Below are 26,015 nucleotides of genomic sequence, written 5' to 3'. Positions count from 1 at the left end.
GTTCTTGGGAACATCTGACAGGAGGAACTCTAGAGTAACTAAGTACTGGAGTGCTTCACACCACAAGGCGCTAGGAAGGAGACTGCACAGCCTGTCTGTGAGAGAGAATCTCTGAGTTGCTTCCAGGCTAGCCTGCTCCAATACCATCTGTAATCTGGACCCTGGACTGCAGGGTAAAGGTAAAGGTACAGAAATTGCACCCCGCTGTGTCTTGTCTGCTTCCTACCCTTACGTCACTGCTACATCACCGTGCCAACCACCGCTACACTGCCCTGGGACATTAGCCCTGCCTCTGGAGGGCTATACCATCACTGCTGCACCACACCATCTGTCCCAGCGGAGCTGTCTGCAGCGTCGGCTTAACATCTCCCTTGCCGAACACCACACGTGGTGTCACAAACTATTCCATTCCATTAATACATCCTCCATTACTTGGGCGCCTGTTAAATATTAATAATCCGTTAATTTCTTATAAGACCCAGTTCTGTAGAATGCTTTAGCTTACATGACATAAGCTATTTTTAAGCTTGGCTCATGGTAGAAAGACAGCTCCATATATGTAGAGACCACGTGCTTTAGGAGACGTATATAATTCATGGCTAACTGTAGAGGTCGCTCCTCTTCTTCCCTCACCATCATGAGAGACAGACGCAAGATGACATGACATAACAGCTGGTATATTACTTGACGGCGATGTGAGAAGCCGAACTGAGACACAGCAGCCATTTGCTATTCAGGATCTCGGAGAGAAGAAGAATACATGTTGCTTTTGCCATGTGGGATCTCAGAGCATGATCTAATGGACAATATCTCTTTCACTTATTTTTATTCACCTGTTTTTCTGTAATAACCTTTCTTTGATGGAAGAAACCAAATAAACCACTATATTTTTATCTGGTAACTAGTTCTGAGTATTTTACAGGATATGCATTATTTTACATTGGAGAGCCAGCCAGATCTGAATTTTTGTACTTTTTTGCGGATTTCCCTCAACTTGCACACACGGGGGATTGGACTTTGCTAACGTCAAATCATATGTGCAAGTTATCGGGAATTCCACTACTTACAAGAATCACATAGAACCTAGAAGTAAGAAGTACCAGATAGATTGAGAAGTACTACAAGTGCCAAAAGTACCAGACGTAAGCCAGACGTGTGAAGACAACAGGAACCCAGCGTTGTCCATCAAAGGGAACAAGCTGAGACATTTCAAGGTAAGATAAAATGGATGTCATTAATTGTCTTGCTAAGCAGAGTAAATTGAAATTTAAGTCTGTAGACAATTCTAATTCAGAAGTTTTATGGTTAAGTTTATATGCCGAGTGTGAACTCGAGAATCAGAGGTTAGATTCTAAGTTTTTCAATAGAGAAAGAGAGAGATTAAAAAATATTCTACAGATGGTAGATATATTTCATAGATCTGTGTCAGAGAAATCCAAAAATGATTGTTGTGATGTTCTCGAGATTGGCTGTAAAGTTAGGGAGATTGACTGTAATCAAGTGTCTGTAGCAGCCATTGAAGGTGACCTTGCAGACGTGGAACAAGATGGAGAAGTAGGAGGAGACTTCAGAACTGACGTAGAGGATGTACAAAGGAAAGACGTACCACTAAAAATAGAAGACTCACAGGCCCAAATCCGAAGTAGCGTGAGGAAGGATTTGATAAAGATATGCCAAATAATTCCTGCTTATGACAACAAAATAGATGTTTGTAGGAACTCTGAGATCTTTGAAAGTTGTTCTGGTAACTTTGATTTATCTAATGAGGAGAAGAATCAGTTGTTCAAAATGTGGATCCCTGTAAATTTTGCTAGGAGATTGTCTTTAAAGTTATCTGGTGAAACACATGAGAATTTAACTGATAAAGACAGATTAAAAATTCTCATTTTTTGTTCATCAAATGAAAATCATCCAGATATTGATATTCTTCAAAAATTAAGGATTGGTCGGAAGGAATGTATTTTTACGTTCATGTCCATATATGAACGTTTGTACAAAATGCTGAGTGAGAATGTCAAAACACCGTCCCTCATAAGGAGTTTTGTAAGCAAATTTTGGTTTCTAAATCCTGCATCTCGTGTTATTGCGTCACAAAAAGATTCATTGTTTGAATGTGCGCAATCCCTTGATTTTGCCAGAAAACACGAGAATCGTGAGAGGAAAGTAAATTGTGCTAATTTTGTAAAGACAGGCAGAGTAAAATCTTATCAGAAGCCGGTATTAGCAAAACCTTCTAAAATGAGTTTTCCCCAAAATCAAATCTACGAAGAAAGAAAAAGAAAATCACATGTTTGTTATAAACCATATGGAATGATGCAAAAGAACACCGAAAAGACACAAATTGAATTAAGAAAAATGATGAGTTCTGATTTTCTTTCTGTAACAAAGATGGCCGAATTTAACAGACAGAAACAGGTGGTGAGTGACATCATGGCCTGTAAACTGAATACTCTGCTCCAAGAATCTATCAGCTTTAAAATGGCAAGAACCTTTCAGGATATTTTTTGCAGAGAAATAAGTATGGGTGTAGGAATTGGCTAGGAAAAAAGTAATATATATTGTGTAACAGTGTTATACAATTAGTGAGTTATAGAGTATAATCCTGTAGTTTTATGGTTTGTGGATATATACATAGTCATACAGTATATATATAGAGTGTTTGTAGAAGTAGAAATAGTAGAACTGTATTTTTTAATGAAAATTAAAATCTACATCAGTAATAATATTTAGAATATGAATATGATATTAACCTTATTTTTTTATGTTTCCTTAGAATTTTCATTTCAAAGCAGGACTTAATCGAGAAAAATTCTCTTCCAAGGATTTATGCCTTTATTTACACAGGAAGTTGCAATATTGCATGATTTTATATATCTAACCCTTAAAAGGAAATAACTAATTGCTTTTTAAAATGTTCTGGGTGTGTGCTTTACTGCATGGTTTGAATGACAACCACAGCAGGGGAATTTGAACCTTGTTCTAATAATACAAGTATACCAGTATGCTATGTCCCTGTTCTTTAGGAAAAGAATTTTAAAGGGGGTCTCAACTTTTGCAAAGCAATGGAATTTTTTTTCCAGGCCTAAATGTCAAGTATAGCTATACATATACATATATTTATGTCATGTGTATTTGGGGAATATTCAAAGAAATATTAAGAGACTAAATTGAAATAGTTTACAATGCATTGATAATTAGGATAATTTGGGTTAAAATACGTGTATTCATCACACCTTCATATGTGAGGTATTTGGTTTAAAGTTAATATGTGACACAGTCTGAGTGACAGTGACTGAGTGTATGAGCAGCTGCTGAGCGAGTAATGTGATATGTTTGTGAGACCTCAGGATTCTATAAGAGAGAAAAAAAAAAAAAAACCCCAAAAGCTTTTATCTTTAGGAGGAAATATGCAGATCAGTTAAATTATTAGAATATTAGGATATATAATGAAATATTATCTATACAACATATATTTCTGTATTTCTATAGTAATTATTTCTTGATTTAGTTAATTGTGGATAAGTGCAATCGCACAACAAAATAGAAAATAGTTTAGGAAGAAAATCTATTCTTTCCTTATCAGCTTTAGCTCTTTTAAACAGGCACCAGCACAGAGCCTGGTATTCACCAGCTGCATCTGGGAATAGTGGACCTTCCTTCTCTGTCCAAGTGTGTTAATCTTAAACTACATTTAAATTAATTTTTCCAAAGGATAATTTTATGATATTCAAATTAATTTTGATGGTTACACATCTTCAGACAAATAATGGTATAAGCAAGTATAAATTCACATAATTTATACATTAATTATTTTTAATTTTGGTTTTGATAAATGAATTATTTCATGAAACAATATTTTTTGGTATTAAGGGGGAAATATGTTTTTTATCCTGACTACATAATCACATTTGATTAATACCTCTTCTTCACACATTTTAATAGGAAAAAATATTAATAAGGTACAATGGTATAAGTATTGGGTATAATAACAAGTATTATAAAGAGTCATTTCTTTACACTAAGAGGAATTACATGCAAAGTTGCATAATTTGAATATTTTGGTAACACAAGTTTATGACAATTATGAAATAATCCAGATCATGGAAATATTAAGGGTATATGTTACTGAAGACATAACTACTCTGCATCAACATAAAGGCCTTATTCTTATTTTTATTTTTATTCTTATTTTTCATTATTTTTAATTCTTTCACCAATATTTAGTAAAGTAATATCTACTGAGAATATTGCTTCATTAAATATAGCAATTATATGGTTCTATTACTAAGAAAATGTTTCACTTCTGAGTTATATGCAACAATTCTTTTATTCATTCATTCGCTCACTCATATATTCTTATTTTGGTTCATGGCTATACATTCCTACATATTATTAGTATAATAAATATATTCCTTATTAATAAAGATGAAAACACTGGTTACATAAAACACAGTGACACCTATGGGTTGAGAAAGGTAATTACACCTATGACATAAAAATGTTCTATCACATGAAAAAAATGGATAATAATGTATTATCACTTATTATTGGTTTATTATTTCAAATATTGAAATCCATATACAGTACAAATTCTGATAATAATTATATGGATATTACTGATTGCTATGGTACGCTGTGATATTATGGGATAGGGAAATTACCAGATTTGGTATAGAATAGGGAATGAAGACTTCAAGCAAGATACTGAAATTATGTTAATAAAGACTTTTCACATTTCTAAACTTCATTGATTTTTATCAGTTGCAAGAAGAAGAATGCCGCGATCCAGAAATCCCAGAAGGTAACAAAGCTATGATTACTGAGTAATAGACTGTGTTAATTACAAATGCAGTATCCACCACTGACAGTCACAAGTGCAGTATCCACCACTGACAGTCACAAGTGCAGTATCCACCACTGACAGTCACGATTAAAGTGTCTAACCTGATAACCAGAGGAGGATGATCCTATGATGCTGAGATGAACTGTGTTATCACGTTCTTATCAAGTTCCAGAGGTTTTCAATCACCTGAAAAGCTTCGATGAAAGCTGGTGAACAATGAAGGTAATTATCAGGAAGCTACAACCCTGACATATGTCCTGTGCATTAGGACAAGGACTGGTTATGGTGCTATGTTTAGCAAGGAAGAGTCATTTTAACCCTTGCTTTGCTGACCAAAGACGTCACACCTGTTCAAAGACCAGTACCGATGGAGGATTCCAGAATATCCAAGGCGAGCCAATGTAAGCCCAGGTTTTTAAAGATGACACTGCACAGATATTAAAGCTGCATTTCATCTATAGACTTTGTTTCTTATCAACATTTGAATTTATGGACTTTGATTTGATACACCACACAATTCCTACAACATCTATATGCTATAAGAAAACTGTATTTTTAAAAGAACCAAGAAGAAGACAGAAGACATCAAAATGAAGACCAGATGACATCAGATGATGATGACTGGACCTGAGATGCTTCAATTTAGACTTAGGGAAGTATAATTATACATATTTTATATGAATATTGTTCACGGCTTACCATAACATGAATTCACATCAATTATGTCATTGAGTACTTATAACGGTAATCTAATATTATTATTATTATTATTATTATTATTATTATTATTGATATTAAATTATTTTGTCAAAGAAGAAGAAAAGAAGAAAAAAGATCGTTATATTTGAGGGTTCCAATTAATGTCTGTCTCCCTCAAAAGGGGGAATTGTTAAATATTAATAATCCGTTAATTTCTTATAAGACCCAGTTCTGTAGAATGCTTTAGCTTACATGACATAGGCTATTTTTAAGCTTGGCTCATGGTAGAAAGACAGCTCCATATATGTAGAGACCACGTGCTTTAGGAGATGTATATAATTCATGGCTAACTGTAGAGGTCGCTCCTCTTCTTCCCTCACCATCATGAGAGACAGACGCAAGATGACATGACATAACAGCTGGTATATTACTTGACGGCGATGTGAGAAGCCGAACTGAGACACAGCAGCCATTTGCTATTCAGGATCTCGGAGAGAAGAAGAATACATGTTGCTTTTGCCATGTGGGATCTCAGAGCATGATCTAATGGACAATATCTCTTTCACTTATTTTTATTCACCTGTTTTTCTGTAATAACCTTTCTTTGATGGAAGAAACCAAATAAACCACTATATTTTTATCTGGTAACTAGTCCTGAGTATTTTACAGGATATGCATTATTTTACAGCGCCCAGGGCCACGGACTGGGTCACTGCTGCTGTGACACATCCCCCTGACACCGGACCGGTACTGAGTACCCCACAGCCCTGGGAGGGCAACCCACAAACACATGGCCCTGCGTACAACCTTGTTAAAGATAGGCAAACATGACGCATACAGATTGCTGCGGATGAAACGCTGCGCAAACAGACACAAATGTGAAAGCAGCCCAAGCCTGAACAAAACTTGAATGGGTATACTCACACTTAGGATATATGCACACAGCATCAGTTAGACATGTATGCACACCCCATCTTTTTTGAACAGATAAAACTTCAGGAAACTATGCCTTTTTTTCCCTGAAGTCATTTTTTGCGTCATCTTTGCCGCTGACTTTTTTTTTTTTAATTGCGCTGTATCAACTAGTAAGTAACTTCCAAGCAGAGGATGCCTGAGGATTGGTCAATTCTATGAACTGCTTTGTGTCTTTGGAAGCAGTTAGTATCTCCAATGACTAAACAATATTCAGTAAATCATTTTTGACATTGCAGTGCGCATATTCATTCTTTTAGGATTTTTTTAGCGCTTTTTCAGACTGGTTATGGAGCATACCCACGTGAAAAACATGTCATTTGCACATGCACATACCCTTACAGAAATTATTATATGCTGTACTGACCTTTAAGTTCCTGCACTAAGGTTTAGCTACATAACTAACTTTTTTTATGCTGAACTTGAGTGCATGACTGCTGCGGCCAATTACTGACTCCCGTGAAGACTGCGTAAATGGTAAAAAACTACTGAGGCCAGTGATTGGTTGTAGTGGTCAGGTGAACACAGGTTCAGCACATCATCACTGCAGGACGAGTCACCAAGACCAGCATGACTATTGGAACAGGGTGTCAGGACTTGATTGTCAGGTGACCCAGAACCAGATACAAACCCAATCAACAGTCACAGATAGATCCACCAAACTCTCTCACAGGGCCAGTTTTAGGCAAAGTGGGGCCCCAGGGAATGTTTAAAATGGGGCCCCAAATGCTAGCATATTACACACCACACAGAAGCATTTCGATTGTATTTACATGCGCGGAGTTCAGGCCGCTAAATGAGTGTGATTGACAACATTGAAGTCATTCAACACTTGTTTCCTGGCCTCTTTCCACCGTCTGAGAAAGAATGATGGCGACAGAACAATCACTAATGGATCACTAACAGATCACCATACAGTATCATGTTATCAGCAGCACATCTACAGTTTACACCCCATAGTCCTCCATACGGTATAGTATTATACACTATAGTCCTCCATATAATATAACTAGCTGAAGAGCCCGGCGCTGCCTGGGCATAGTAACTAACTGTGGTTAGTTATAACAAATTATAATTATCCTCCATCCCATAGTCCCGTGCCCATATACCCATCATACATATTCTCCATCCCATAGTCCCATGCCCATATACCCATCATACCTATTCGCCATCCCATAGTCGAGTGCCCACATACCCATCACACATCCTTCATCTCATAGTCCCATGCCCATATACCCATCATACATATCGTCCATCCTATAGTCCCGTGCCCATATACCCATCATACATATGCGCCATCCCATAGTTGAGTGCCCATATACCCATCACACATCCTTCATCTCATAGTCCCATGCCCATATACCCATCATACATATCGTCCATCCCATAGTCCCGTGCCCATATACCCATCATACATATCTTCCATCCCATAGTCAAGTGCCCATATACCCATCACACATCCTCCATCCCATAGTCCCATGCCCATATACCCATCATACATATTCTCCATCCAATAGTCCAATGCCCATATACCCATCATACATATTCACCGTCCCATAGTCGAGTGCCCATATACCCATCACACATCCTTCATCTCATAGTCCCATGCCCATATACCCATCATACATATCGTCCATCCCATAGTCCCGTGCCCATATACCCATCATACATATCTGCCATCCCATAGTCCCGTGCCCATATACCCGTCATATACTGTATATCCTCCATCCCATAGTCCAGTGCCCATATACCCATCACACATCCTCCATCCCATAGTCCAGTGCCCATATACCCATCACACATCCTTCATCCCATAGTCCCGTGCCCATATACCCATCATACATATCCACCATCCCATAGGCCCGTGCCCATATACCCATCATACATATCCTCCATCCCATAGTCCCATGCCCATATACCCATCATACATATTCTGCATCCCATAGTCCCATGCCCATATACCCATCATACATATTCGCCATCCCATAGTCGAGTGCCCATATACCCATCACACATCCTTCATCTCATAGTCCCATGCCCATATACCTGTCATACATATCCTCCATCCCATAGTCCAGTGCCCATATACCATCACACATCCTCCATCCCATAATCCCGTGCCCATATACCCGTCATACACATCCTCCATCCCATAGTCCCGTGCCCATATACCCATCATACATATTCTCCATCCCATAGTCCCGTGCCCATATACCCATCATACATATTCGCCATTCCATAGTCGAGTGCCCATATACCCATCACACATCCTTCATCTCATAGTCCCATGCCCATATACCCGTCATACATATCCTCTATCCCATAGTCCAGTGCCCATATACCCATCATACATCCTTCATCTCATAGTCCCGTGCCCATATACCCATCATACATATCCGCCATCCCATAGTCCCGTGCCCATATACCCATCATACATTTCCGCCATCCCATAGTCCCGTGCCCATATACCCGTCATACATATCCTCCATCCCATAGTCCAGTGCCCATATACCCATCACACATCCTCCATCCCATAGTCAACCATTAGACATCATAATGAGCAGCGGGGCTTGCAAGCTATGATGACATCAGCATCGCCATGGCAACCATTATGACATCATAATGAGGAGCGTGGCTTGACACACACTTTTTTCCCAGTATGCAAATAGGGGCATTATGACATCATAATGAGGGGTGGGGCTTGACGCGCACACACTTTTTCCCCAGTATCTAGACAGGGGCAAAATTGTTTGGTGAATTGGAACGCGCGGGGTTAAAATTTCACCTCACAACATAGCTTAGGACGCTCTCAGGGTCCAGACGTGTGACTGTGCCAAATTTTGTGGTTGTAGCTGCGACGGTGCGGATGCCTATCCCGAACATACACACATACATACATACATACATATACAGTCATGGCCAAAAGTATTGACACCCCTGCAATTCTGTCAGATAATATTCAGTTTCTTCCTGAAAATGATTGCAAACACAAATTCTTTGGTATTATTATCTTCATTTAATTTGTCTTAAATGAAAAAACACAAAAGAGAATGAAGCAAAAAGCAAAACATTGATCATTTCACACTAAACTACGAAAATGGGCCGGACAATAGTATTGGCACCCTCAGCCTAATACTTGGTTGCACAACCTTTAGCCAAAATAACTGCGACCAACCGCTTCCCGTAACCATCAATGAGTTTCTTACAATGCTCTGCTGGAATTTTAGACCATTCTTCTTTGGCAAACTACTCCAGGTCCCTGATATTTGAAGGGTGCCTTCTCCAAACTGCCATTTTTAGATCTCTCCACAGGTGTTCTATGGGATTCAGGTCTGGACTCATTGCTGGCCACCTTAGAAGTCTCCAGTGCTTTCTCTCAAACTATTTTCTAGTGCTTTATGAAGTGTGTTTTGGGTTATTGTCCTGCTGGAAGACCCATGACCTCTGAGGTAGACCCAGCTTTCTCACACTGGGCCCTAAATTATGCTGCAAAATTTGTTGGTAGTCTTCTGACTTCATAATGCCATGCACACGGTCAAGCAGTCCAGTGCCAGAGGCAGCAAAGCAACCCCAAAACATCAGGGAACCTCCGCCATGTTTGACTGTAGGGACCGTGTACTTTTCTTTGAATACCTCTTTTTTCTCCTGTAAACTCTAAGTTGATGCTTTTGCCCTAAAAGCTCTACTTTTGTCTCATCTGACCAGAGAACATTCTTCCAAAATGTTTTAGGCTTTTTCAGGTAAGTTTTGGCAAACTCCAGCCTTGCTTTTTTATGTCTCTGGGTAAGAAGTGGAGTCTTCCTGGGTCTCCTACCATACAGTCCCTTTTCATTCAGATGCCGACGGATAGTACGGGTTGACACCGTTGTACCCTCGGACTGCAGGGCAGCTTGAACTCGTTTGGATGTTAGTGGAGGTTCTTTATCCAACATCCGCACAATCTTGCGTTGAAATCTCTTGTCAATTTTTCTTTTCCGTCCACATCTAGGGAGGTTAGCCACAGTGCCATGGGCTTTAAACTTCTTGATGACACTGCGCACGGTAGACATAGGAACATTCAGGTCTTTGGAGATGGACTTGTAGCCTTGAGATTGCTCATGCTTCCTCACAATTTGGTTTCTCAAGTCCTCAGACAGTTCTTTGGTCTTCTTTCACCCTCTTTGTTATGTTTGGTGTGGAATTATATCCAATTTGGCTTTAGGACAATTCTTTTTGTGTTTTTTCATTTAAGACAAATTAAATGAAGATAATAATACCAAAGAATTTGTGTTTGCAATCATTTTCAGGAAGAAACTGAGTATTATCTGACAGAATTGCAGGGGTGTCAATACTTTTGGCCATGACTGTACACATACATACATACATACACACTTTGAGCTTTATATATTAGATATAATGTGCCCCATAGTCCTCCATATAGTATAATACTCTCCCCAGTCCTCCATATAGTATAATACAATACACTCCCCATAGTCCTCTATATAGTATAACTAGCTGAAGAGCCCGGCGATGCCCAGGCATAGTAACTAACTGTGGTTAGTTATAACAAATTATAATTATCCTCCATCCCATAGTCCCGTGCCCATATACCCATCATACATATCCACGATCCCATAGGCCCTTGCCCATATACCCATCATACATATCCTCCATCCCATAGTCGAGTGCCCATATACCCATCACACATCCTCCATCCCATAGTCCCATGCCCATATACCCATCATACATATTCTCCATCCCATAGTCCCATGCCCATATACTCATCATACATATTCGCCATCCCATAGTCGAGTGCCCATATACCCATCACACATCCTCCATCCCATAGTCCCGTGCCCATATACCCGTCATACATATCCTCCATCCCATAGTCCCGTGCCCATATACCCATCACACATCCTCTATCTCATAGTGCCGTGCCCATATACCCATCATACATATTGTCCATCCCATAGTCCCGTGCCCATATACCCATCATACATATCTGCCATCCCATAGTCCCGTGCCCATATACCCGTCTTATACTGTATATCCTCCATCCCATAGACCAGTGACCATATACCCATCACACATCCTTCATCTCATAGTCCCATGCCCATATACCCATCATACATATTGTCCATCCCATAGTCCCGTGCCCATATACCCATCATACATATCTGCCATCCCATAGTCCCGTGCCCATATACCCGTCATATACTGTATATCCTCCATCCCATAGTCCAGTGCCCATATACCCATCACACATCCTCCATCCCATATGCCCATCACACATCCTCCATCCCATAGTCCAGTGCCCATATACCCATCACACATCCTCCATCCCATAGTCCCGTGCCCATATACCCATCATACATATCCACCATCCCATAGGCCCGTGCCCATATACCCATCATACATATCCTCCATCCCATAGTCCCATGCCCATATACCCATCATACATATTCTGCATCCCATAGTCCCATGCCCATATACCCATCATACATATTCGCCATCCCATAGTCGAGTGCCCATATACCCATCACACATCCTCCATCCCATATGCCCATCACACATCCTCTATCCCATAGTCCAGTGCCCATATACCCATCATACATATCCGCCATCCCATAGTCCCGTGCCCATATACCCATCATACATATCCGCCATCCCATAGTCCCGTGCCCATATACCCGTCATACATATCCTCCATCCCATAGTCCAGTGCCCATATACCCATCACACATCCTCCATCCCATAGTCAACCATTAGACATCATAATGAGCAGCGGGGCTTGCAAGCTATGATGACATCAGCATCGCCATGGCAACCATTATGACATCATAATGAGGAGCGTGGCTTGACACACACTTTTTTCCCAGTATGCAAATAGGGGCATTATGACATCATAATGAGGGGTGGGGCTTGACGTACACACACTTTTTCCCCAGTATCTAGACAGGGGCAAAATTGTTTGGTGAATTGGAACGCGCGGGGTTAAAATTTCACCTCACAACATAGCTTAGGACGCTCTCAGGGTCCAGACGTGTGACTGTGCCAAATTTTGTGGTTGTAGCTGCGACGGTGCGGATGCCTATCCCGAACATACACACATTCATACATACACACATACATATACAGTCATGGCCAAAAGTATTGACACCCCTGCAATTCTGTCAGATAATATTCAGTTTCTTCCTGAAAATGATTGCAAACACAAATTCTTTGGTATTATTATCTTCATTTAATTTGTCTTAAATGAAAAAACACAAAAGAGAATGAAGCAAAAAGCAAAACATTGATCATTTCACACTAAACTACGAAAATGGGCTGGACAATAGTATTGGCACCCTCAGCCTAATACTTGGTTGCACAACCTTTAGCCAAAATAACTGCGACCAACCGCTTCCCGTAACCATCAATGAGTTTCTTACAATGCTCTGCTGGAATTTTAGACCATTCTTCTTTGGCAAACTACTCCAGGTCCCTGATATTTGAAGGGTGCCTTCTCCAAACTGCCATTTTTAGATCTCTCCACAGGTGTTCTATGGGATTCAGGTCTGGACTCATTGCTGGCCACCTTAGAAGTCTCCAGTGCTTTCTCTCAAACTATTTTCTAGTGCTTTATGAAGTGTGTTTTGGGTTATTGTCCTGCTGGAAGACCCATGACCTCTGAGGTAGACCCAGCTTTCTCACACTGGGCCCTAAATTATGCTGCAAAATTTGTTGGTAGTCTTCTGACTTCATAATGCCATGCACACGGTCAAGCAGTCCAGTGCCAGAGGCAGCAAAGCAACCCCAAAACATCAGGGAACCTCCGCCATGTTTGACTGTAGGGACCGTGTACTTTTCTTTGAATACCTCTTTTTTCTCCTGTAAACTCTAAGTTGATGCTTTTGCCCTAAAAGCTCTACTTTTGTCTCATCTGACCAGAGAACATTCTTCCAAAATGTTTTAGGCTTTTTCAGGTAAGTTTTGGCAAACTCCAGCCTGGCTTTTTTATGTCTCGGGGTAAGAAGTGGAGTCTTCCTGGGTCTCCTACCATACAGTCCCTTTTCATTCAGATGTCGACGGATAGTACGGGTTGACACCGTTGTACCCTCGGACTGCAGGGCAGCTTGAACTCGTTTGGATGTTAGTGGAGGTTCTTTATCCAACATCCGCACAATCTTGCGTTGAAATCTCTTGTCAATTTTTCTTTTCCGTCCACATCTAGGGAGGTTAGCCACAGTGCCATGGGCTTTAAACTTCTTGATGACACTGCGCACGGTAGACATAGGAACATTCAGGTCTTTGGAGATGGACTTGTAGCCTTGAGATTGCTCATGCTTCCTCACAATTTGGTTTCTCAAGTCCTCAGACAGTTCTTTGGTCTTCTTTCACCCTCTTTGTTATGTTTGGTGTGGAATTATATCCAATTTGGCTTTAGGACAATTCTTTTTGTGTTTTTTCATTTAAGACAAATTAAATGAAGATAATAATACCAAAGAATTTGTGTTTGCAATCATTTTCAGGAAGAAACTGAGTATTATCTGACAGAATTGCAGGGGTGTCAATACTTTTGGCCATGACTGTACACATACATACATACACACTTTGAGCTTTATATATTAGATATAATGTGCCCCATAGTCCTCCATATAGTATAATACTCTCCCCAGTCCTCCATATAGTATAATACAATACACTCCCCATAGTCCTCTATATAGTATAACTAGCTGAAGAGCCCGGCGATGCCCAGGCATAGTAACTAACTGTGGTTAGTTATAACAAATTATAATTATCCTCCATCCCATAGTCCCGTGCCCATATACCCATCATACATATCCACGATCCCATAGGCCCTTGCCCATATACCCATCATACATATCCTCCATCCCATAGTCGAGTGCCCATATACCCATCACACATCCTCCATCCCATAGTCCCATGCCCATATACCCATCATACATATTCTCCATCCCATAGTCCCATGCCCATATACTCATCATACATATTCGCCATCCCATAGTCGAGTGCCCATATACCCATCACACATCCTCCATCCCATAGTCCCGTGCCCATATACCCGTCATACATATCCTCCATCCCATAGTCCCGTGCCCATATACCCATCACACATCCTCTATCTCATAGTGCCGTGCCCATATACCCATCATACATATTCGCCGTCCCATAGACCAGTGACCATATACCCATCACACATCCTTCATCTCATAGTCCCATACCCATATACCCATCATACATATTGTCCATCCCATAGTCCCGTGCCCATATACCCATCATACATATCTGCCATCCCATAGTCCCGTGCCCATATACCCGTCATATACTGTATATCCTCCATCCCATAGTCCAGTGCCCATATACCCATCACACATCCTCCATCCCATATGCCCATCACACATCCTCCATCCCATAGTCCAGTGCCCATATACCCATCACACATCCTCCATCCCATAGTCCCGTGCCCATATACCCATCATACATATCCACCATCCCATAGGCCCGTGCCCATATACCCATCATACATATCCTCCATCCCATAGTCCCATGCCCATATACCCATCATACATATTCTGCATCCCATAGTCCCATGCCCATATACCCATCATACATATTCGCCATCCCATAGTCGAGTGCCCATATACCCATCACATATCCTTCATCTCATAGTCCCATGCCCATCTACCTGTCATACATATCCTCCATCCCATAGTCCAGTGCCCATATACCCATCACACATCCTCCATCCCATAATCCCGTGCCCATATACCCGTCATACACATACTCCATCCCATAGTCCCGTGCCCATATACCCATCATACATATTCTCCATCCCATAGTCCCGTGACCATATACCCATCATATATATTCGCCATCCATAGTCGAGTGCCCATATACCCATCACACATCCTTCATCTCATAGTCCAATGCCCATATACCCATCATACATATCCTCCATCCCATAGTCCAGTGCCCATATACCCATCATACATATCCACCATCCCATAGTCCCGTGCCCATATACCCATCATACATATCCTCCATCCCATAGTCCAGTGCCTATATACCCATCACACATCCTCCATCCCATAGTCAACCATTACGACATCATAATGAGCAGCGGGGCTTGCAATCTATGATGACATCAGCGTCGCCATGGCAACCATTATGACATCATAATGATGGGCGGGGCTTGACACACACACACTTTTTCCCCAGTATGCAAATAGGGGCATTATGACATCATAATGAGGGGTGGGGCTTGACGCGCACACACTTTTTCCCCAGTATGTAGACAAGGGCAAAATTGCTTGGTGAATTGGAACACGCGGGGTTCGCAACATAGCTTAGGATGCTCTCAGGGTCCAGACGTGTGACTGTGCCAAATTTTGTGGCTGTAGCTGCAACGGTGCGGATGCCTATCCCGGACATACACACTTACATACATACACACATACATACACACATACATACATACATACACACTTTGAGCTTTATATATTAGATATAATGTGCCCCATAGTCCTCCATATAGTATAATACTCTCCCCAGTCCTCCATATAGTATAATACACTCCCCATAGTCCTCCATATAGTATAACTAGCTGAAGAGCCCGGCGATGCCCAGGCATAGTAACTAACTGTGGTTAGTTATAACAAATTATAATTATCCTCCATCCCATAGTCCTGTGCCCATATACCCATCATACATATCCACGATTCCATAGGCCTTTACCCATATACCCATCATACATATCCTCCATCCCATAGTCGAGTGCCCATATACCCATCACACATCCTCCATCCCATAGTCCCATGCCCATATACCCATCATACATATTCTCCATCCCATAGTCCCATGCCCATATACTCATCGCACATATTCGCCATCCCATAGTCAAGCGCCGATATACCCATCACACATCCTTCATCTCATAGCCCCATGCCCATATACCCATTATACATATCATCCATCCCATAGTTCCGTGCCCATATACCCGTCATACATATCCTCCATCCCATAGTCCAGTGCCCATATGCCCATCACACATCCTCCGTCCCATAGTCCCGTGCCATATACCCGTCATACATATCCTCCATCCCATAGTCCAGTGCCCATATACCCATCATACATATCCTCCATCACATAGGCCCATGCCCATATATCCATCACACATCCTCCATCCCATAGGCCCGTACTCATATACCCATCATACATATCCTCCATCCCATAGTCGAGTGCTCATATACCCATCACACATTCTCCATCCCATAGTCCCATGCCCATATACCCATCATACATATTCGCAATCCCATAGTCCTGTGCCCATATACCCATCATACATATCCACCATCCCATAGTCCCGTGCCCATATACCCGTCATACATATCCTCCATCCCATAGTCCAGTGCCCATATGCCCATCACACATCCTCCATCCCATAGTCCCGTGCCCATATACCCATCATACATATCCTCCATCCCATAGTCCCGTGCCCATATACCCATCACACATCCTCTATCCCATAGTCCCGTGCCCATATACCCATCATACATATCCTACATCCCATAGTCCCGTGCCCATATACCCATCACACATCCTCCATTCCATAGTCAACCATTATGACATCATAATGAGCGGCGGCAGGGCTTGCAACCTATCATGACATCAGCGTCGCCATGGCAACCATTGTGACATCATAATGAGGGGCGGGGCTTGATACGCACACACTGTTTCCCCAGTATGCAAATAGGGGCATTAAGACATCGTAATGAGGGGCGGGGCTTGACGCGCACACACTTTTTACCCAGTATGTAGATTGGGGCAAAATTGTTTGGTGAATTGGAACGCGCGGGGTTAAAATTTCGCCTCACAACATAGCTTAGGACGCTCTCGGGGTCCAGACGTGTGACTGTGCCAAATTTTGTGGCTGTAGCTGTGACGGTGCGGATGCCTATCCCGGACATACACACATACATACACACATACATACACACATACATACATACATACATACATACATACACACTTTGAGCTTTATATACTAGATACACTCCTCATTGCACTCCATATATTAAAATACACTCAGTCCTCCATATAGTATAATACACTACTCAGTCCTCCATATAATATAATACACTCCTCATAGTCCTCCATATATTAAACTACACCGCTCAGTCCTCCATATAGTATAATGCACTCTTCATAGTGCTCAATATAATATAATACATCACCAGTCATCAATGTTGTACAATTCACTTCCCATAGTATAGTTCTTCATATAATATAATATATTCCCGATAGTCCTCGATACAGTATAATGCAGCCAACCCACAGAGTATAATGCAGCCACGCCATACAATATAATGTAACCCCCCATAGAATATAATGCAGCCACCCCCAGAATATAATGTAACCCCCCCATAGAATATAATGCAGCTCCCCTCAAATAGTATAATGCAGCCACTCCATAGAATATATGGCAGCCCCCTCATAGAGAATAATGCAGCCCCCCAGAGAATATAATGCAGTACCCCATAGAATACAATGTAGCCCCCTCATAGAGTATGATGCAATCAACCCCCATAGAATATAATGTAATACAGTCCCCCATAGAATATAATGTAGCCCCGAATAGAATATAAATCAGCCCACCTCTCCTTAGAATATAATGTAGTCCCCCTTATTATATAACACAGCCTCGCCCATAAAATTTAATGTATGATGTACCCCCCATGGTATATAACACAGTCACATAGTATATAACACAGCCCCACATGGTATATAGCCCCCCCTCCGAGAATGGCCCCATAGTCCAGTACTCACTGTTACATTAAAAAAAAAACCACACTCCTCACCTCTCCTCGTGCCCGCGCTGCTCCCGGCCCCTGTCTCAGCCTGCACGGCCTTGTACACAGTGAGTGCGCGATGACGTCATCGCGCACCCGCTGTGTCAAAGGCAGAGCGGGGAATGATGGGAGAGGGAGCATCAGCTGATGCTCTCTCCTCTAGCATTGCTTTGAACTGTACCGGCAGACGCCGGTATAGTTCAATGCAGCAATGAGCGGAGTCGGCGCTGGCGGCAGGCGGGCCTGCCTGCCTCACGGGCCCCATAGTGGCTGTGTAATGTGCAGCTGGCTGGGGGACCCTGGGAGAACGGGGGCCCTAGGAAGCTGCCTGGTCATATAACCTCCAAACAGCTCTCCTCCAAGCCATGCAGCATAAGCTCTGAACAATGTGTTTCAGTCAGGACCCAGATTATATAGGGAATAGGCAAGGCTAAGGCCTCTTTCACACATCAGGTTTTCGCCGTCAGGCGCAATCCGGCTCTTTTGACAAAAACCGAATCCGGCGAAATGCAATGCCGGATCCGGTTTCCCCCCATTGACTTGCATTAGCACCGGATGGCCATGCGTTTCGTCCGGTTTTCGCCGGATCCGGCAATGTGTCGCAATCCGGCGTCTGGAAAAAACGGCTACTGTAACGTTTTTTGTCTCCGGTGAAAAAGCCGGACCCGCCGGGTCCGGCTTTTTGACACAATGAGAGTCTATGAGCGCCGAAATGTGCCTGATCCGGCGAAAGCTGGATCTGGTGGCCGGATCTGTTTTTTTGGGTCTGAGCATGCTCAGTAGCTCTGCCCACAGCACACATATATAAAACCATGACAGTGGGACCCTCAGCCACACCCAACATGCCACCCAAGACAGGAACCAGCCGCAGGAGAAGGCAGGAGACTACTACACCACCAACACCACCACCCCAAATGGAGCCAAGCGACCATGAGGAACAACCGGAGGGGAGTCCACCAGCAGATGACAGACGGTAATTATCAAATCCCCCATTCCTCAAAACTAGGGCCATGGAATATCAAGATATTCATTGGCCCTTTGTTTCTCTTTATTCAACAGCCGCCCAAGAGATGCAGCAGCAGCAGCAGCACTGGCAGCACTGGCAGCAGCAGCAGCAGCAGCACCACCCACAGGAGTGGAGTCTGGCCAGCAGGAGGACACCACATCTTCTTCTGGGAGCCCTCCCTCGCATCGTCAGCGTTTGACGGTATGTTTTTATTTCCAAAATCCATCATCTCTGGAATATATGTCTATTCATTGTCTTTTATTTCAAAACAGGAATCACAAGCTGAAGAGGAGCTCCCAGAAGAAGAAGGAAGGGGTGAACACACACCTGGAGTGGGCTCACAATTGGTAAGTTTTTTGCATCAAACGTAGAAACACAACATCACACTACACACAACACATAGAAAACAATGTACTGCAGACATCACACAGCAAACAAATATGCCAACATCCAAACACATAATTTTTTTTCTTTTCTTCTCTAGTCTTCCCAATCTGGTGCTCGGCCAAGAGGTCCTCGCAGTGCCTCCCAGGGTCGTCGGCGACAGCAACACGGCGGTTACCAGCATGTAAGTATAATATTTTGGTTTAATTTTTTTTACACTTTTTATTTCATGTCTTAAAGTGTGGTGCCTAATTTTGCTATTTTTCTCTTTTACTTTAACAGCCTTCACAGCGTGCTCCCGACTCTGACGGTGAGGATGGAGGAACTGATGTGGACCAGCTAATCGATCTCGTCAGAGAAAGGGAGCCACTATGGAATATGGCTGACCGCCGCCATGCTGACCTGATAGATACCCGACGGCTCTGGGAGGAAATCTGTTCGCTCCTTGTAGACCGCTGGAGGACCTCGATGCTCGGGCCCAGATTAAAGAGAGTAAGTATATACAGTACCGGTTGCTTGATGTAAACCAGTGTTTCCCGAACTCCAGTCCTCGTGGTCCCCACGGATCATGTGTTCAGGATTTCTATTTACTATGGAAATCATGAAAACATGACCCCTGGGGACCACGAGGACTGGAGTTTGGGAAACACTGATGCTGTATACAAACACTTTGTCCTTTCTCGTTTCAGGGGAGAGAATTGTGAAGCGGTGGCGGTCTGTGAGGGATCGTTTCAAGAAGGAGTTCAATAAAGAGATGCGGGCCCCGAGTGGATCTGGAGGACGCAGGAGCAAGTACAAGTACGCACGAGCCCTGTCGTTCCTCCGGGATACAATGGTCACCAGAAGGTAAATATTACACACCACATGTAAAAAAAAAAATGTTTAGATGTCAATTTTTTTTTTCAGCCAAGGCCATGCCATGTCACTATTTTAATTGTTTTTTTTTCTCTTTATTCCACAGCACGGTGAGCAGCACTCGGGAGCCAGCACGTTTGTACCCTTCTGAGGTGATCCCTGAGGAGACCGGCACCGAGGGACACTTCGACCGCCCCGGTACATCTGCACCTTCCCAGCCTTCCCACACATTAGACCCATCTGTCCCATCCACCAGCGCAGGAGCATCGTGGCCGACAACATTACATGGAGCTGCTGGTGAGGAGATCGCTTTCCCATTACCCCACCCTTCTGCCCCTGCCACCTCTAGTACACCTGCGGGTACTGGGCGGCAGCGGCAGAGGGGTCAGGAAAAGACTTATGCGCCAGAGTTCTTGCATCTGAATGCATCTTTCCAGAACTGTCTAAAAGTCTTGCCAGAGCAAATCTCCGCAGGCTTTCAGCAGATCAACTCCGGCATTCTGGAGTTAAAGACACTTCTGCAAACCATGCATTCAGAAGCAAGATCTTCGCCAAACCACACCTTTTTCAGGTCTGTTGTGGAGCGCATGGAAACGCTCTCTCCTAGCCAGCAGATGCATGTAATACATTCGTGCCACGGTGCTCTCCAGCAAGTTACCTCCCAACCTCCTCCTCCCACCCCAGTAGTTCCTCCACCTGCACCCCCTCCAGCCACTTACCCTCCTCCTCCTCCTATTACATACCAGCCACCTCCCCAGTACCAGCAACCTCACCAGTACCAGCAACCTCCCCATTACCAGACATCTCCCCACTTCCAGCAACCTGCCCCATACCAAACTCCTTCCCCGTACCAAACTCATTACCCATACCACTTTCCATCCACATCATCTGCTCCTACAGTCCCTGCCCAACCCTCCACTCCACCGCCCACCACCTCTTCTGCCTCCCACATGTCCACCCATTCTGTAGCTTTTTCACCACCTTCACCTCTAACTGTTCCTTCCCCACCATGATCCCAGTCCTCTCTCCACACTCCCAGTGTCGAAGTGTCCCGCAGCCCCTCCAGCAGTATTTCCACCCCACACCACACAAATTTATAAATATATGTGTTTATTTAAATAAAAATGACCAATTTTATGGTTTCAAAGCTTTATTAAAAAAGTTTATCAAAATATCAAAACAGTTTACTAAAAAAAAAAAATTTTCAATAAAAGTTTAATTATTGTTTTACACTGGTTGTCTGTCATTTCTTTCTGCGGCGAAATATGGTAAAAAAAAGGTTAAATACAGGGTATTTAAAAGGTAAAAAGGTATTCAAAACCAGGTATCTAACTGTGGGTAAAAGGTAAATAAATTTTACCTTTTTGCCACAGTTGTGTTCCTGGTTGTGTTTGAAGCAAAGTATTTCACCTAAAAAGTTGTGTTTATTGTTGGTGATTTCCTAACAATGTACACAACTTTTGTTAAAAGGTGAAATACTTTGCATAAAACACAACCAGGTACACACCTGTGGCCTAAAGGTAAAAATATTTAAACCATGACAAGATAGCCAACTTTGGTTGGCAAACGAATATACTGTTGGTATAGAAGGTACACAAGTTTGGTTAAGGGCACAAATCTTTCAAACTCTGTCATCCTGCCAGTGTATTCTGCCTTGAGGTGACATAACGTATTGTGCAAAATTGTCCCTCATTACTGAAACCGTCACAGAACTTCTAGTGGTAATGTTCTGGTAATCTTGCAAGGTGGTTTCTTCAGAGGTGTCCTCAATGGAAATGGGTTCCTTGCTGATAACAAAATTGTGGAGTACCACGCAAGCTTTGATCACCTCGTCAACAGTTGCTGTCTTGAGGTTGATCGCAGTCAATAGGACCTGCCATTTGGCTGTCAGAATACCAAAGGCACATTCAACCATTCTTTTTGCTCTTGTGAGGCGGTAATTAAAAATGCGTTTTGTTCTTGACAATCCTCTGCTACCGTATGGTTTCAAAAGGTGTTCTGACAGCTGGAAGGCTTCATCCCCTACACAGACAAATGGCATAGGTGAACCAGATGTTTGCGGCAGCGGTCTAGGGGATGGGAACTGGAAGGTGTTTCCATACAGTTTACGCCCCATGGCAGACAGTTTGAAAACTTGAGAGTCATTGGAGCGGCCATAGGCCCCAATATCAACAGCAATAAATTTGTATTCCGCATCAGCGATGTCCGTGAGGACAATGGAAAAATATTTCTTGTAATTGAAATATTCCAATCCCGATCATGCTGGCTTTACAATGCGGATATGTTTGCCGTCCACAGCGCCCAAGCAGTTTGGAAACTGACATATCTGTAGAAACTTTTCAGAAATCTCAATCCACCTCTCTTTTGTGGGCTCTGGTAAAAACTCTTCAGCTAAGGAGTCCCACAGTGCACGGCATGTGTGCTTCACTATTCCAGATATGGTGGAAATCCCGAGTCTGTACTGGAAATGCAGTGACGAAAGGGATTCTCCAGTTGCAAGAAATCTGTGGGGAATTAAAAAACAATCAATTAGTTTAAAATAACAGCATTACTGTCAGGGTCCTGACAGCGCCGGTATACAGCCTCCGCTAGACAGGGAATCACCTGCACCACAGGGACCCCTGGGGACAAGAATAGCCGGTAAACAAAGATGCACGGGACCTGAACGTAGAAATCTAGAAAGCACGCACAGGACCTTCGGTCATGTGAACGGTCATGTGACTGCAAGGGGGCGGGGCTTAGCGTCCTGCTTACTGAAATGGAAAAACACTCAGAGTAGGGTGAAGCAGAAGCCAAGCACCATACAGACAAGCGAGGTACAGGAGGGATAAACAGACGGGAGGTCAGACAAAGCCAAAGGTCATACACAAGATATCAATACAGTATCAGGGATGAGACAGGAGGATAATCAGGGCCAAGCAGAGATCAAAACCAGACTGACGTAGAAGGTACCAAGCAGAATCCAAAGCGATATCCAGAGAACAGACCGAGTCATACACAGAGAATCAATTAACCAGAACACAGCACAAACACACTCAGGGGTCACCACACAATGCCAAGGGCGAAAGTATAACTGACGGGGGATGGGAGCTTCCTGCGGCAATAAGAAGCCTCCCCAGAACCAATGAGAGGCCACCATAATAGGTCCCAGGTGTGCAGGTGAGAGTCTGCACTGAGATCAGAACATTAACCCCAGAAGTGCCGGTCATCCAGCACTTGGTATCATGACAATTACATACCAAAAGTCAGCTATAACACTTGGAGATACAAACTACCACCAACAAGATTGCAGTGAAAGTGTGCTCTGATGCGAGCATATACAATAAATGTGGCTTACCTTAAAGTCACCATCAGACGCTCTGCAGGTGAAACAGAGAAGCGGCAATAGGTGTCCGATTTTCTTATGAGGTGTGCAATACGCTCCACCAAGTAATCAAAATTCTCCATTTTCATCCAAACATATCCAAAAAATTTCTCCGGGTTTCGTCTAAGGTCCATGCAGAGTGTAGAATAGACCCCAAGCGTCATTCTCTTGGCTGTGATGGCGTGGATCCACAAACGTCGTCTACGATTCGCCTGTGCTGTAAAATCCGCCAAATTCTTCAAAATATTTCCAATCACAACATCCATCTTCGCCAGTCACTTGCTCTTCTCTCCAACCTGCACTTTCTCCTCAACAACCAGTCAAAGAAGGGCTGTAGGAACACGGTATATATAGTTTTTCAGTAGCCAATCCCGTTCGGAAGGCCACAAGGGGCATTTTTAAAAACCGGATCCGGCGTAATCCGTCGAAAAACGGATCGAAAACCGGATGAACCGGATGAGACGGATCCGGTTTTGGCTGTCATGCACAAGACGGATCCGGCAGAAACGCGCCTGACAGCAAAAACCTGATGTGTGAAAGTAGCCTAACTGTGCTCAGCTGAGAGCTCAGACTTTAAGAGCTCCCAACATGACCGATCAACCCCTGTACTGCCAAAAAAAGTTACCACCATTTAAAAAGAAGTGCTTCTTTACAAGACCAAATACAGTTTCCTATGTTAATAACTGCAGTGTATCTGTAATAGATGCAGTATGGGATCTCTTTTTTTACTCCTCATATAATCAATATTCTCAGGTAAAATTTGTCTTCAGTAGAGTTGAGCGAAACGGGTCGAAAAATTTCAAAAGTCGCCGACTTTTGGCAAAGTCGGGTTTCATGAAACGAAACCCGACCCTAGGATGAGGTCGGCCACGAGGTCGGCGACTTACGCGCCAAAGTCGCGTTTCAAAAGTTTGTTTTGCGCTCTTTTTCAGCCAATCAGGATCCACGGACACTGTGGGCAACGTGATGACATAGGCACGGGTCACCACCGTCTTTCAGAAGGGCATGCAAGTGATTGGCTTGCTTTGGTGGGCATCACAGGGGTTATAAAAGGGCGTGCACGCCGACCGCCATCTTACTTCTGCCAATCTTAGCATAGGGAGAGGTTTCTGCTGATTCTGTAGGGAGAGCGTTAGGCAGGGAAGAAGAAAAAAAAACTGCTTCTGCTGCTAGCGATTTTGCCTGTACAACACACCAGTCACTGTGTGTGCAGTGCAAGGGGAGGCTATATTGTGGTATATCAGTGGTGTTGGTTGTTGGGCTGCCTTCTAAGGCTTCCTGACAGCTGCATTGCTGTTTACCCACTGCTCTGCAAACTGCTTTTTTAAAAGCAATCCCATTTTTTTTTTTGTCCTGCTGAGGTACTGAGCGTGCATTTTTTCACACCATACAGCGGTGTACGCTCCTCACACAGTACCGTGTAACGGCTGTTATCACAGCCACAGTGAAGCTATCTGTGTCACTCTGTGAGAATAAGTCGAGGACATGTTCCGTTTTTACAGACCTGCACTCTAGGGAGATTCCTATTCTGCCCAATTCTACATACACCTTGTAGTTTGTGATACACTAGCCAATTTCTGCCTGTGACATAGCGCTGTGATATTCAGTGGGCCTCACACAATCCAAAAGTGTCCTGTGTCCACAAGTGTCTGCAGAAATTCAAAATCTCCCTTATCCTCTAGTCACTTTTGTCACAGCTGTGCCATCGAGCCTGTGACATAGCGCTCAGATATTCAGTGGGCCTCACACAATCCAAAAGTGTCCATTGCCCACTAGTGTGAGCAGAAATTCAAAATCTCCCTTATCCTCTAGTCACTTTGGTCACAGCTGTGCCATCGAGCCTGTGACATAGCGCTCAGATATTCAGTGGGCCTCACACAATCCAAAAGTGTCCAGTGTCCACAAGTGTCTGCAGAAATTCAAAATCTCCCTTATCCTCTAGTCACTTTGGTCACAGCTGTGCCATCGAGCCTGTGACATAGCGCTCAGATATTCAGTGGGCCTCACACAATCCAAAAGTGTCCATTGTCCACTAGTGTGAGCAGAAATTCAAAATCT

At 43.1% G+C, this 26,015-nt stretch overlaps 2 protein-coding genes across 3 annotated transcripts in view; both read right to left on the bottom strand.

Annotated features, from left to right (window-relative positions):
- LOC141049832 (hemoglobin subunit beta-2-like) overlaps positions 1 to 26,015 on the bottom strand; it is a 265,364-nt gene that overhangs the window by 228,023 nt on the left and 11,326 nt on the right. The gene's annotated exons all lie outside the window — the stretch shown is intronic.
- Positions 21,726 to 25,991, bottom strand: LOC141049831 (uncharacterized). Its single transcript, XM_073546639.1, has 2 exons — positions 23,931 to 25,991; positions 21,726 to 23,097 (listed from the first exon to the last, which is right to left on the bottom strand). The coding sequence occupies exons 1-2, from the start codon at positions 24,221 to 24,223 to the stop codon at positions 22,851 to 22,853; spliced, it is 540 nt and encodes a 179-aa protein (XP_073402740.1). The 5' UTR covers positions 24,224 to 25,991; the 3' UTR covers positions 21,726 to 22,850.

Source organism: Dendrobates tinctorius, unplaced genomic scaffold (genome assembly GCF_039654945.1).
Source record: "Dendrobates tinctorius isolate UK_male_01 unplaced genomic scaffold, ASM3965494v1 ptg000150l, whole genome shotgun sequence".
NCBI lineage: Eukaryota > Metazoa > Chordata > Amphibia > Anura > Dendrobatidae > Dendrobates > Dendrobates tinctorius.
This window is presented reverse-complemented; position numbering and strand designations above follow the sequence as displayed.

What these genes read in the sequence shown, in the direction of transcription:
- LOC141049831 (XM_073546639.1), bottom strand. Translation starts at nt 24,223, where the DNA reads ATGGATGTTGTGATTGGAAATATTTTGAAGAATTTGGCGGATTTTACA. An exon ending in CGTCTGATGGTGACTTTAAG is followed by an intron (nt 23,098 to 23,930) that starts GTAAGCCACATT and finishes AATTCCCCACAG; the next exon opens with ATTTCTTGCAACTGGAGAAT.